Source organism: Manduca sexta, chromosome 25 (assembly GCF_014839805.1).
Source record: "Manduca sexta isolate Smith_Timp_Sample1 chromosome 25, JHU_Msex_v1.0, whole genome shotgun sequence".
Classification (NCBI taxonomy): domain Eukaryota; kingdom Metazoa; phylum Arthropoda; class Insecta; order Lepidoptera; family Sphingidae; genus Manduca; species Manduca sexta.
Genome location: NC_051139.1, coordinates 1,360,895 through 1,376,980, shown reverse-complemented (window position 1 = coordinate 1,376,980; position 16,086 = coordinate 1,360,895). Strand labels below are relative to the sequence as shown.

Genomic DNA, 16,086 nt, shown 5'->3' with positions numbered 1-16,086 from the left:
TAAACCAATAAGGCGTTACTCCAAAACTACACTAAACACATAACTTATCACTATATACCTGGTGCAGCAAGGCAGCAAACCAGCACAGCAGACAAAACGACTAACGACCTGACCATTGTGGGTTTGTGATGGGCGACTGTGACCAGTGGCCAGGGGGACGCAGCTTTATACAGACTCCCACAAACTGTCCAATCATCTTGTTTACGTCGATGGATCTAATTGTCACATTAGGCTCTCGTCACGGTGCTTGAAAAACTTTTGTCAGGCTTTTCCTTGTGATTGTTGTCGTTTCTCGGTGATGAATCGACGGCGTAGCTGTATTGCGTTCGCGATATAACACCGCTCAGAGGTCCTGGGTTCAATTTCCTGGTTGGACTAAGTGATATTTGGCTTTTCTGCACAGTATGAGCTCGGAGTCTAGAATTTGCTCCCGATATGGTAATAGGCTCGCCCCCTATAAGTTCATGGGACGGAATACACAATACGAAAAGTGGGTGCCCTGATTGCACCTCTGCATGCCCCATTGAAGATAAAGGCGTGATGTGTGCTTGTTTTGTGCGAGTGTCATTTCTCTGTTATCGAATTAAATAACTTAGTTCGTATTTTTTAGAGTGAAAGTTGTATAAATGATAGGCAGTTATGTTTTAGATGCCTGGTTGAGTACCCCGGTAATTTTTTTTCTCTGCTTCTATCAATATAGAAGCATCTTTTAGCACTTTATATTCAAAATTTAGAACTTGTGCGTTTGTACTGAACCATAGATAACATCCCTTTATCCAATAATTGTTGTTTTTGTAGTCATATACAACTATACAACTGATCAAAATAATGTATGTGTTGTATAGGTTTAAGAGATGTTATTTATATATATATATATATATATATATATATATATACATACTTATTAGAGTATGTTGAATGGAATCTAGATACTTATTTCCTAATACTTACATCTTGCTGTAGCAGTTTGCACCAGTGAAATTTTCAAGAACCCAAATTATTTTAATCACTTATGACGTATCCGCAACGCACATAGATTCTAGGGCGAAAAGAGCTATGTTATAAAATTACTTACTGAATTGTTTTGATATACCCGGGATTTAACCCTTCAGATACTAGCTAAGGCGGCCGTGGTAAATAAACTAAAGTGCCCAATTTTTTTTTAATTCATGGTGTAAAAATAAACCTAGATTGATTTATTTAACGCTGCCACGCCAGAACGGAACCCTAACATTATCCGCAATGTATTATATTCGACACGCCGAAATTGATTGTGTTTTTGCCGGCCCGTGATGCGCAAAAACCCGGCGCATCACGCCGACAACGGGTTTGCTTCGGGATATGCTGTTATGTCATCGCTATTATTCAGTTTTCCTCATTGAAGACTTTGGCTGTGTAAGTGATCCGGTTTTTTATACAATCTATTTTTAGTTTGTCTCTGGCTTGCAAAAAGCGGCGTGTAGCTTACGATCAGACGACCATATTCTTCTATACAAAAAAATTTTCTACTTCCTCTCTTTTTACACAAAACTTAAGGGACATAAATTCCTTGATGGTAATCCTTTTAGTCTTTGTATTACAAAAGAATAGTTCACTGCTATAGATCGCTGCACGTAATAAGTGTAAATACAGCAGACCAAGAAAAATTACAATCGGTAAGGAACGTTTCCCGTCAATAGTCGTAAAATAATACCGGGCTGAAGGGACTTCGGGATATATGGTTAAGGAAGGAGGGATGTGTCACAGTTACACAGAGCGGCAAAGTAAACGTTCGAACATTTTTTCTGTGACAAAATTCATAAACTGTGATTTTGTTAATTTTTAACTGACATTTTGGCTACGATCAAAAGGATAAAAATAAAAATACAAATATCCCTCAATATTTTTTATTTACAAATAATGAAAAAGGACTTAAGGCTTGATAACAATTCTTACAGACGAGCATACTTAGATTACGTTATACCGCGCAGAAGCGGTTCCAGCCTACACTAAGTATTTACAAATTCACATCACTACGGCACCTTTTAAGGCGTATACGCAATATATTTAGGGGTAGCGTACATAATAAAAACACGCAGTTGTTTAGCCACTCACTGCGGCATATCGCGTACATACGCCACTATAGATGAAGTAAAAAAATACTCTTTGCGATTCGATACTTCAGCGATAAAAACTATTACTTGCAATTAATGACATAAATAGTCTAAGGCTTGTAAGGGTAGGCGAGTAAAGCTATACATTGTCTTTCAGTCCCATGTGACTCCACAAATTAAAACCCAGCCTCCCTAGAATTAGTGTTCTACACCCCGACACGAAGGTCCGTTTCGTTGAATTGTGATTGGCCGAGAGCCCAACGCGTGAGTCACGTGGTAGCCACTCGACCAATGGTAATGAAACTAGACATTTGTATCGTGTTTTTGTTACATTTTAAGGGAGCTTATATGAAAAGCCTTACATAATAAGTGAAAAGGACTTCTTGGACAACGTAAGTATGCTGCTTGGCCAAAATGATTTGAAATGGCAAAATGAAATGCTTTACAAATTTAATTGCTGTTTTAAAAAAAATATCAGCATAATGAAGAAGCTGTTTGAAATAAATTACAATGCCTACCCTTAAACAAACCAACACATTTTCTTTGTGTTGACAATAAACTATACAGTACTTTAAAATTCGAGTTGTCATGTCGACTTATAATTATTTTTGTAGCATTTTGTAACATTGTATTTAAATCGGATGTATAACTAAAGAATAATGTGATGTTCATAAAAATCAGAGGTATAATTCTCTAAAACTAAAACATAGACTAGCAAAGTTGACGATATTTAGAAAACACACATTATGTTAAATATTGTGAGGACGAAACGATGAGATCGCTCTCATCTTTAAAGCCAAGACATGCGTGTCCGGTTAGATATATCGATAACAAGTATTGATACTCCGTCATTCGGTATAGGATTTGACATATCGATATAAATAGTAATATGATCGATGTAAAAAATAAAGGCACAGATCAAAATAGATATTTTGTAAAAAGTCACCAAGTTAATGGTAAAAAATTCATGTCCATTGGTATAGAATTTAGATTTTTGATAATAAAGAAATAATGTTGTGCCCTATAAGGACAATAAAGTAAAGCATTTCATAAAGTTGTTGGGTTTATATAATAATTTAACTAAAGCTGTAGTAATTGTAGAATTGAATACCCAACAGTACTTACAACAGTTTTAATTTCAATAATAATAAATTGATTTAATAAAACATTTCACATAATTATTACTACAAGAAACGGTAACGTTCTAAGTAAATTTGACTAAACATAAAAAAGTTTACATACCGATTAATGATTCCCAAAATTTTATTATTTAATTTCGCAATAACAAAACGCCGATTCGCAATAATAAAACATTACCATTTTTCTTTAAAGAAAAATGCGTAAAAAAATTATATAGATTAGAAAAAAGTATTTGATATTAAATGCTAAGCCACATGCGATGGAATTCGCGTCGCAGGTCGACAATCACTCATTAATTTCCGCAACTCACTTTAATATAGTATAAAATCCAAGCAGTTTATTTGTCGACATAATATATTCCATCGGATGTGGCTTAAAGAACATGCAAACTAACCAATATAAAGTCCATTAGCCGCACCGAATCAAACAGGAATGTCGACTTTGATTACGGAACCTAAATGTTTTAAAAAAAAGCAATGATAAAAACACTTATGTCTATAAACAAAAAGTTTTGTGTACCGAATCTCACGTTCTTTACCCTCAAAACATTTTTCAAAACAGCAGAATTGATGACGTCACGTCAGTCTCCGTTATCGAATTTGAAAACCCTTATATCTTTACCATTTCCATCGATATTCGTGTCATTTTTTCTACAATGTTTGATGACAAAAAAATCATTAATTATCACACATAGTCCTAACTTCAAGATATATCATATCTCTGGTATCAATTACAATAGATTTCAAAGACTGGTACACAGAACAAATATTTGCAAATCATACAAATGTTTGTATCGTTGCCTTAATATTGTCGACATCCCTATTTTCGTCAAATAACACATTAATTGTAAAAAAAATACATGCATTAATAAAATGGCAATCCTTGAAATCATAACAGTAAAGCCACATAATGTAGTCCAACAATTCATTAATAACTAAAATTTATTATAATTGCACGCACTTTCACCGCATAGAAATAAGGAACATAGGTTCTTCCAAACGAGAACTTATAGTAGACGAAAAATTCTAAATTTTAACATTTGTTGTATTAAATATAAATTATATATTTTTTTTTATTCTGATCGTTACTCAAACTGGCCTATCGTAGTGCTGAGATATTTGTGTTATTTTATCTCTCATGGCAAACTGAAACACTAGCCTACGGACGCTTGCAATAGTTAACACGAAAATTTATTAGAAGAGCAAAAAAGGCAATTTTAAAGTATAATATCAAAAATTATTTACTAGTGAAAATTACAATTTGTAAGCAATTAGAAATTATTTTTCTAGAAAATTAACATGAGTTACAAATATCTCAGCCCAATAACTAAATACATAACAATATATAAACAAAGTCAGCGTCGACAGACAAAGCCACGGTGATTACTGAATTCGAAAATAATTAAAACTTAACCTTATACCTTTACACATACAGTATTTATTTCAGGAAACCAACCAAGCACCTGGAGTTCTCACAGTTTTAAACCATATATTTAATGACATAAAGTTGATTATTGTGAAAGAATTTAGTCCCTAAAGCCACAAGGATCTGTCAACGCTGATCTTTAATATTTATAAATACAAACGATTTGATTAAAAATACACATGCTATATAAAAATGCAAAAAACGAACATACGAACGAATAACTAAACTAAGGCTTTTCAAAACAAAGCTCGGTAATAATAAATACTAATATATATGAATTGCACTCAAAATATGCTAATTTAGATAATGGTACCATTATTCTGTGTAGATGTTTATACTAAGCCCTTACTTATATTTCTTTAAATCTTTTGTCCCATTCGCTCTTAAATAGTTTATTATGTAGAATGAGAAAGAATATATTTTGTATCTCCACGCTGTAGGCAGTTACGTCTTGTTCATGAACCAACTCGACTGGGGTATCAGTCTTAAAGAAAACGGTCATCAAGTACAGAGGCCTGATTCTATATCCACACGTTATCCTGACAGTTCGTAACAAACATATAACACGCCTCATCGTGTTTGACAATTGAAATTGGCATGCAGAATACCATTCCACGAACAAAACGTAAAACAGCCATGTTACAAGTTTACACTGTCATCGGTAATAAGACCCATGTAAGTGTCAGTGGAATCGGCGCAAAATACAAATTGCAAAAAAATCTTAAAGGTATTCAAGGCACTCCCATTGTAATGGCATTGTGTGAAACAGTCGTCATCCTTTGTCGACTCTATGGTATAAAAATTAAAAAATATGAGTAAGGGGATAACACACATAAAGGTTTAATAACGCGCCAATTATAACACACTTATCTCGCACTAGTGACGTCATGGTGACGTCAACATACACGAAACCTAGGGTTGCCACTTTTATTGTTAGAAAAAGTATTCAATAGAGAAAACTTGTCGAAAATAATTGATTATTGTAAAATAGAGTAGATTGCATGAAATTGAAATATAGTAAAGATTCTTTAGTATTACAAGCTATTAGTCTCTTTTTATATGTAACATAGTCAAAACATTGACAATGAAATATATTATGATCTCTATATAACACAAGATGGGCCTTAACAGTAAAGTGACAACCCTAAAACCTATCATTCAAATATTTTAACTTCAACACCCTAATGCACATTATAAATTTGTTATATTAGTTGGAAAACTTATTATACTAAATATATAAACTTACACACTCCCAGCCTACGAAAACAAAAAATGACGTTAAATTTGATCTACGATATAACAGAAGGTGCACTTAAAACGTTTACCCTACATACTACACTCATACATTTATTTACAATTATTACAATTTATAAAACAAAATATTATATAAACTACTAAATATTTACAGTTAAGTGTAAAACAAATGATTTTATTTCTAATATAAATTTCTAATCACTAGCCATGTAATTATCGATAATCGAAATGTTGGTACTGGCTGCACAATGCGGTAGGTTTGGTTACTGGCTATACAAAATGGCGGTTGCATAATGTGCAGCTGAGGCTGCGAGTACTAGACATAATATGTTGTTTCGATTGTTCGAAATTGCCTTTTGTTACCCCCAGGGTCTTAGTGTAGGATGGGGCCTTGTTAAAATTTTAGAAAACAAAAACATTGAAGCTTGTACACATCATTTATAGTAGTTATCAACTTGACCTTTTACTAAAAGGTTAAATCCCGAAATATGCAATAAATAAACCGATTTTCAATTAAAAATATTTCCACAGACCTAAATCCCTTTCCTGGACAATATTAATTGACACCATGTATTGTAAAGTGAATACGAAATTGACTAAGACATAATTGCAAGCCTACCCGTGTTCAATGAGACGCCATTTTGTTTTGCATCAGTGTATAATCTTTACTGTACAATAACCTAGAATTAGGATGTATCCTAACCCCTTACAGTAACCACTATTATCCCTAACGCAGTGTACAGCCAGAATATTGAATAACCTCAGTCCCAGAAATATATTGATAACAATTAAGCATATTGTGTAAAATTGCGTAACACTATAATTCAAATCAAATTGGCTATCAGATTAACTATTAAAATATAACTACAGCATGCATTATGTAAAGCTAATTGAAAATTTTATTTAAATATATTTTATGTGCGTGTACACACGACCCGGTTGTCGAACAGGCGGATGCCCGGCAAGTGTAAAACCAACGACAGTTTTTCATACTGATAGATTTATTTGCATAATCGCCGATTACGATAAATATACTGAATCACATTTTTCGATCGATCTCGACAATTAACCAATCAGAATAAAGCTTTTTTGACATGATTACAAATGACTTATTTTGATTAATTTATTCTCGGGATCGGATCAAAATAAAGATTGGAATCGCTTATTGAAAACGGCTGTAAGTGTTTTGTTTCGCCTTCTCGTTGATCTACTACAGATAGCGGACTTGGGCTGTTTGACCGGTAAAGACTAGGGCTACCCGGGTTTGTTTGTGATGCAATAGGCGGATAGGCTTGTTACCGTAACATCTGAGAGTAGCTGCGCAAATCGTGAGTTTACTAGTTATATGTGGCCATTTATCGATGGAATTGTCTGAGTTCATGCACCTACAAGACATAATGGCATTTTATATCCGGATGCCCAACAACCGGGCCGTGTGTAACCGCACTTAATCTAACAAATAATAATCGAGATAATATCCATTATCGCCTTTTTGGTATATCCAAGTCAGATCACACGGTTTTATGGATTTATTTATAAAATTACAAAATTACATATTTTTATTACGCTAATATAAAAGTAATAAAGATATAAGTTCTATTAGTTCGGAGATAAAAGTATCTTCATATATTATGACACGTTGTACATATTATGCCCCTTGTGTGTACGAAATTGAGCAGAATTAAATACTTCACATCAAAGATAAAAATTGTAAAAATATTATGGTTGTGAATTATAAGTGATGTATAGTTGAAAGCAACTTGGCACTTCGACAATCTTCGGCTACTGTCGATAGCAAAATATGCTACAGTTACTCGCTAGGATGACTGTTATAGAAAAGTTATGGCAGTAGAAATAGTAAATAGTAAATTAAACCGTAAATATAAGACTGAAATGCAGATTTTGGTTTGGCTTTTGTAGATTCTTCGGAAAATCGGAAATTGTCGAAGCATCAAGTCAGCCACCTCCTATGCGTTGTACTAAGTTACTTGGCAGTTTTATACGACATCGAGTGTAGATATGGATTCACTTAAGGCAGACTTCCGTTTATTACGTCACGCGCCTGTATCACGTCAAAATGACCAATAATTATTAGTATAATAACGTTCAAATGCAATAGTGATTTCAAACTCACATACTGACTATTCCAATAAGTCATACCAATCGCCAATTATGCCTTTTTTAATTGTCTATTTGAATCGAACAATAACGTGATGCTACTTGCGATTATCTGTATAAAACGGAAGTGTGCCTTTAGACGCAGCAAAATACATGTTTTATTTCCCACACTTTGGATCTTATGACTGCGACCTACTGAGCTACATTACAATAAGATTATCTCTACACATATTTCGAACTTTCAATTCATCGTAATCGACTGCGCCAAATGCCATCCAATAAAAACAATATATATTGCGGTCATATAAACCTTATATAATAATTAACTAGATTATATATAGCGTTATTAAAACATTTTACTCTAATAAATACTATGCAATTCATACTTTCATTTGCTATTTCAGAATATATATTTTATTAAGATTGCACGTAACGATTGCTTATAAATTTTCTAATGTGGTGTTGATAAATTGGCCATTTAGACGGAAATGTTATAGCATGCTATTAGGCAGCTTGCTTTTTAGCATGAAATGAACACGGTGGAAACAAAGAAGCAAGCGTGAGTCTCACATTATCAATTCTGTGCTCGACATACTAAAATAGTATGCTATAACAACACCGTCTAAATAGGACACCGCCAACCAGTCAAACAATGGCGAAAAAAACTCATGACAATTGGAATTAAACCTTAGAAACTTTTGCTTACGGTCGAAATTAGTTTATATTACAAAACCACGTTTTAGGCAGCTGTGTACTGTTGGTACTAATATCGACCATATTCCAAAGTAAATAGTGAATTTACAACTGAATAAGTAACTTTGCGCTAGTCAGTCTGCGCTAACACAGTTCACGCAACTACAGATTAGAAAGAAATATAGATAAAACGAATAATTGGAAATAAAAATGCCGCATTAAAGCACCGATGAACACCTACTTACACAGAAAAATAATTTCATTTTGATACATAAAAATACATACTTTAAATCTCATATTTGCACTGCCCCTTATATATTTTTTAAATATTAAATTTCAGTGTCTATGATCGTAGTTAAAAATATGGCATTTATCCAGTGTTTCATTAGTCGATAGTGAGGTTACATCACTATCGATATGTCAAGACATCGTTAGAAATTAGTCAGTGATGGTAGCATTAAATCAGTACGTGTTAATGTGATTGTCATTTCTTTACATCTGGTCGAGTCGGTACATTGTAAACATAACTAGCTACAATGTAGCTTTTTTCTCAAAATATGACGTACAATAGTACATTCGAATATTTCAATCAAATTTTCATAATTTTCAATCGATATCAATTCGACACTATCGAAACAAATTATCTCAACATATCGATAGCGGACCGACATACTACCGACTTAAACCAATATAAAAATAATAATGCGGTCATACTTTTGGTTCATAACGTGTTGACTGCCATATTCGTGATGTTTCGACTGTCCCACACTACCTTAGGCACTAAGAAATATTCAACGCAATATTATATCGACTTCACGTACAAGTGTTTACATGCCGTTTAATGAATTGAACAAATGCTGGATTCATTAAATAATAGGCGTTAAACGTTAATCTAGATGATTGGCTGTTGTCAGAGCTGCATGCTCGTAGTTGATACGACACAACCAACTGCAGTCAACGCTTGTCGCCGGTGACTGACGCGATGCCCGCAGTGGGTCACTCACAGCACTGTTGCAGTCCGTATACTAGTGCCCCTAATGTTGGGTGACATGACGAGTGGTCCCCGTTAGAAGTGCGACTCGTATGCGAGTAGAGTCCCGCGTCAGAGTGGCGTGTCGGGCGAGTCGTGCGCGTGCGCAGCGGTGCGAGCAGCGCAGGGGTGGGAGCCGCCCCCTCCACGCCTCCCGCACCCCCCGCCTCACCCCGACCTCGTTCCCTTTCCCCCCTCTCGCCAGGGTTCATGTCGATGCGACCCGCCTTGCTCCACACGAGCATGTCCATTATAAACGCTAAGAACATTATTCCCGCCGAGAGACCTGAAAATAAATATTTTATGTTTTTATCATATCAATACGATAAGTCTGGTCACCAATATATCATCGTAAAAACCAACAAAAAATAAGGTCAATTTAAGGCGAAAATTTTTTAAAACTGTTTAACATAAAATTATAATATTTCGGATAATAATTATATTTTATGGAAATGCGCGTCCATAGCTAATTTAATTAAAAAATAGTTTTAAAAATTTTGTGTTGACTATTTTCAAATCGCCACACACACGATAGGTTTTGAATCTTAAGTACATAGTGTAGTGTAGTTGAGCAGGTGTACAGCTGCGGTCCTTACCGAGGTAGAAGTATCGGAAGGCGTCGGCGTCGTAGTGCGCGCAGGCGCCGGGCGTGGCGCCGAGCGTGGCGCCGAGCGCGTCGCACGCCGCGTCGCGCGCGCGGCACGCCGCGTCCACGGCCGCGCCGAACACGATCGGGCACGGCACGTTGCCGAACACGCCGATCGCGAACTGGATCACGCCCATCGCCATCGCCTTGTCTGCACACACGCACACGCACACCGCGTCACAACACAGCCCGCAAATATCACGACCACAACCGACATCACCACAGCGACTCACCGTGCTTGTCCGTGCACCGTATGATCAACAGCACGGCGCCCACTTCTCCGCTGGCGTGTACGAACATAATGGCGGCGAATATCGCTATAAATATGTAGATTTGGTTGCAGGGACCGCCGCACTCGCCCGTCACCGCGAAACCTTCCGGACCGGACAGGATATCGTCTGATGTATTGTACAGGTGGTATGAATCCAAACTGAAAGACAAAAAAATAAGATAAAATTATTATGTACTAAGGAAAGGCTTGTAACACGGATAGACCCACGAGCGACTCGTTATGCCTTACAAGCTCATGGCGCGAACGCCGCGGGAGTTGCTGTCGATGCAGGAGCAGTTGTAGTACAGCCACGTGCTATTGTCCAGCTGTTTACTCTCCATGCAGCCCGCTTGACACGGCGACAAGTATGTGAATGCGTCCTGGAACATTAATAATGGTCATTTATTTTTATGCTGGCACGAGAAACTGACTAAAGTACACCTAACTGCAGTCCAGGTGGAAACCGATCCACAAAATATTTAGCTTTGGACTTAGGTGCTTTAATGCTTGAGATAAAATAAACAAGTTCCATCTAGAAATATAATGTCTTAAATATGGGGATATATAAGACATTATATTTTGACTTGATATCAAAGAAGGAGTACGTAAGATGCTAAGATGGACCACACTGACCTGTCCGCAGACAGGATTGAAGGTAGTGTTGTCGCAGTGGCAGTCGGAGCTGCACTTGAGCACGCTGTCGCCCACCAGCCCCGGAGTGAAGAACCGGTAACTCTTCTCAGGGCAACTCACGAACATTAACACCACCATACCTGGAACCGGAAAGGTTTTTCCTTAAATACCAATGCTAGTTACGCAATACTGTACAATCCCTGACAATTCCCCCGAAGCCGCGCCACGGGAATGTGCTGAGTGAGTGAGTGTATCCTCCCCGCTCCCCATCGAGTTCGTGGCGCGGCCGTGGGTGTGTGTGTGGTGTGGTGGGAGTGGTACCAGCGCTGTAGATGGCGGCGGTGGCGGCGGTCCAGGCAGCGACGCGCCGCGCCGACGGCACCAGCTTCAGGATCACTACGCCCGACGTGATGATGCCCAGACCCATCACCAAGATGCCGCCCAATCCTGAAAGCGACATACAATTTTATTAGGCACGAGAGTATTGTGTGGACTGGCGAGGGGAAATCATCTCTCGACTCCCGTGACTGAACTTTGTCGGGAGCCCGATCCAAATACCATCAGGTGCAATGAGCTTCAATTGCCCGAATAAAAAAAGAAAACATCATCAATGGCCAGACTATTTTTAGCAGCATTTTTGTAAAACAGATTAGAAAATTTAATTAAAATAATGCCGTTGACCTTTCAGGTATCTAAGATTCGCAAAGAACCAACCCCCCTTCTGGTGCAAAGGCGATGTTAACGTTCATAGTCTCCCAGCACCCTGCTTTCTTTTGAAATCTTTATAAAAAATCTGGAGACTAGAGAAGTCTTAATTTATTTCAGACATTTAAATGATGTTAACCCCAATTCCCCCTCGTCCCTCCGCTTTTAACATCCCAGAGTAATAGTATCACTTGTAATACCCTACCGTTAAGAATGTGGCATGATTACCGGACACGATATTAGCGTCGTGCGTCGGCAGCCGGAACTGCTTCTCGAGGTACTTCGGCAGGAAGCTGTACACCCCGCTGATCGGCATCAAGTGGAGCACCGAGCTCGCCGTCCGCCACATCAGTATGTCGTTCGTGAGCTGTCTCTTTATTGTTGCGAAGAAATCTGCAAATTCCATCGTGAGCGGGGTTTACATTAGCAGGAAAACTTGCGAAGTCCAGGCGTAAACAATCACGGCAAGTCAACTTGTGCAAGTGGTGAAGCTTGCTGGACTGCAAGTCGCATGTGTATTGAACTATGGAAATATTGTCGCTAGAGCAAACGCATCTGAAAATTCTCGCGCAATATATTGCAAGAACTTGCATATCTTAATTTGGCAGTAGAAAAACAATAAGGCTAGTGAACAATAATTGATTCTTGTCTATGGCACAGAGCACTTGAAGTTATCACTTCAACTTAACAGAATTTTGATTGCGCAGTAGGTTTACTGAGACCCAAGAGACCACCTTTGATTGCTCTTCTATTCATTAAAATTCGGTTTTCAAGTTCATGGTTCTTAGATTATTCTATTTCACACAGACTGGCATAATAGTATCGACTGGCAAGGGATAACCATCCCTCGTCAGTCGACACCCTGTCAGAATCCCACTCACCATCAGGTGCAAAGGGGTCACTTTAACGAGGCTGTAAAAAATTTGTTCACGGTCATCATTCCTAACCAGTTAACAGACATACTACTACAAAATAGATTATAAATCCATCCTTACCATATTTTACGTTTGAGGGTACATAAAAATATACAGGGTGGACAAATTCACGCGTCCACCCTGTACACAAGTTTACCTTTGAAGAAGGGCTCCCGTCTATCTTTACTCTTCATCGGTGGCGGCGGCAACGGCTCCTGTTTGATTTGGCGCGGGAAGAAGAACATCAGCGTGGACAGTAACACCACAAAACCGGCTATGAACACCATGCCTGCAACAATAACAGTATATTAGAAACGTACTTATAACCAGACAAGTCCTGATGGGCTGAGGATTTTGTAGCTTTTTTTAATATAAGGTCAAACATAAATAGGAATTAATGTTTTCAAAGCTGTTTATGCAGAATTGACGTCACCACCAATGGGCACTAAAGTGCGAGGAAGAAGATATTAAAAATTATTATACAAATATACATAGGTACATTTATATTAGGGATTCGGATTCACAATCCAATATCATTTTCACAAAGTTAGCAGAATTGTAACCGGCGCTCGCTCGAAACGTAAACACAACGGATAACATTCGCAACACGTACGCATTGCAAACTGCGCATTTGCACAAACTACTGATGAATCTTATAAATCTGGCAGGTGATGTTTTTAAATATTAAATCGATTTGATAAAGCCGAATGCCATTTTGAAGTGTTTTATAATGTAGTGACATCTAGTGTGAAAGGTCGGAATTACTTTTGTCAGATTTATTCAATTTGTTTTATTAAGTTTTTACATTTTGCGTTGTTTATCTATCCAAGTATTCATTAATAAGTATAACTTTTATGTTTTTAGATTTCCTTTTCAGCCCAATCTTTGTAATAACTACAATGTGGTCAATTTGGTCTAGCAACCAAACTATATATATATATATATATATATATATATATATATATATATATATATATATATATATATATATATATATATATATATTTATTAAAGTTAGTTACATATTAGAATAGCCTATCGCGATTAATGTGAGCAATCTAGTAACCAATTCAGATCACCCCCTGATTTTCTTTCATCTCATAATGACTGGTCAAATCACTGTCTATCAAAGAACAAACACCAGTCACAACAATAAAAAAGATTTCGCAAACAAAATGCGAATTTGCACCTGAAAAAAATCGCTAACAGACAAAATTCCTTTATATTTGCGCAAACCATAAACAGCCGTGTGGAATATTCTAATTATGTACAATTACTGTGCACGGAGTGATAATTGTTTGCACATTAACCCGTAATCCGTTTGCTTTTGTGATAAAGTAGGAATTTTCGACGCGCCAAACGTGACCAGGCGCCGTGATGCGAGACGTTAATGTGACGAATATGAAAGTGTTTTCGTGTATCGACGTTGGCTATTGGCAAAGCATAAAAAGTGTTAACTAAAATGTCAAATTGTGACGAGTGAAAATTTATGACTAAACTTTGACGCATATTTATCGTTAGACGCGTTGAAAATTGAATCTGAGTCCATAACGTACATAGAGTTCAATTTTGAATAGCATTCACGATGGTTCTTATAAAGTACTAATGCCAATGTCTTGAGTGTTATAAAAGGAGAAAAAATATTATAAATGTAAATTTCATTTCATTTATATGTCTCTAAAGTTCCTTTCTCCAATAGACTTTTAGAAGCGACATACCGACGCGATAAGTAGGCCTCAGCCTTTACAACTATGATTGCTATTACAGAGGAACTAGATATTAAAGTGACTACACGTGTCGGCATTTGAACCTCGTCACGCAATTTAGTGATCTCACGGGTTGGGAATTAGCAATTGAGCTACGACCTAACAAGACCGAATTCTGTTGTTACCGAACAAAAAGTACTTTAGTCTTGACATATTCTTATAAACTGGTTTAAACTCTTAAGACTCGGCCAATGTTATATAAGAAAATTATGTATAATGTTTTTCATAACACGAAAATTATAAATTTATTTTACTGTAAAGCAGTTCTTTTTGACAGTAATCAGTAAGAATGGTATCACCTGTAGAGAGGAACACAACGCGACTCCACCACGAATTATACTAATGTATAAAATTACATGGTTTCTAATGTAAATACATCAATAATGCTAATAATATTTCGATGAGAATTAAGAAATTATGTTAAACGCTTAATTTGCATAAACATGTTTGAATTTTTCACAAACTGGTTTTCATATAAATTATATTATCATTCCGTTTCAAAATTAACTACGAGAATATAATGTTATCTTATTTAGTTTTAATTGGTTCTATTGTTTCTATAATATATTGATTTATGAATTCTTTGACGTTTCAAGGATGTGAAGCAAAAGCTTCGACTCGCTACATAGCCTCACAACATTTTCTAATTTCAGGCAGAGGTGTTACACACCCTCCTTTCGCCAGGTATCTTAAATCGGATGTTATAGGACGCGTGCCTTTAACAATTTATCGGGCACAATTCCAGACTCCACGCTAATATTCAGGAGAAAAGGCTGACATCACTGCCCGACCCGGCATTCGAATCCGAGTCTTAAGCGTGATTTTTATACTACACGCGCAATACATTTTTTTTGCATGATTTAAAAACATTTATTTCAGGTCTGAGTGTTATCCCTCATAGTGTCGAATAATACAACACAAGTATGTGGTCAATGCTATGGATTCATTCACAACAATTTGACTATACCCAATGATGGTTAATACTGTACAATTTCAACATTCCCAAATCGTTAAACAATCTTTGAATTATGCCGGCCGGCATTTTCAAATGCACCTACTACACCTAAACGCGAATCGCCGATACAGGCCACGAGGCATCATACAAAGTAGATATAAAACATACTATGTAACCTCCATTTGTAAATACCAAAAATAACCTCAACAGAATCGAACCACGTTATGAATGAAACATTCCAGTAAGTGTTGATTGATGACCCTGAATTAACAAAGCAAACGCTACCGAGCCATAACGTGTGAATTTAATTATAAATCCGGTGCGAACTTGAAGCAATTTAAAACATATTCACAACGTTATAAAGGAAAAAAAACTATAATTACATTAATGATTTTACTAGTAAATGATTGAAGGAACAACTGGGTCATCTGATAACCATTCCC

The 16,086-nt window shown here is 36.7% G+C and overlaps 1 protein-coding gene across 1 annotated transcript; it reads right to left on the bottom strand.

Moving 5' to 3' along the window:
• Positions 1-1,870: 1,870 nt before the first annotated feature.
• LOC119190525 (solute carrier organic anion transporter family member 74D-like) lies at positions 1,871-13,211 on the bottom strand (the record flags this gene model as incomplete). The annotated part of the gene is given in 8 exon segments (XM_037442592.1): positions 1,871-10,039; positions 10,350-10,550; positions 10,633-10,829; positions 10,920-11,050; positions 11,304-11,443; positions 11,625-11,750; positions 12,237-12,401; positions 13,080-13,211. Coding segments are annotated over 8 exon segments (1,412 nt in total), but the record flags the coding sequence as incomplete, so codon positions are not given.
• Positions 13,212-16,086: the final 2,875 nt, after the last annotated feature.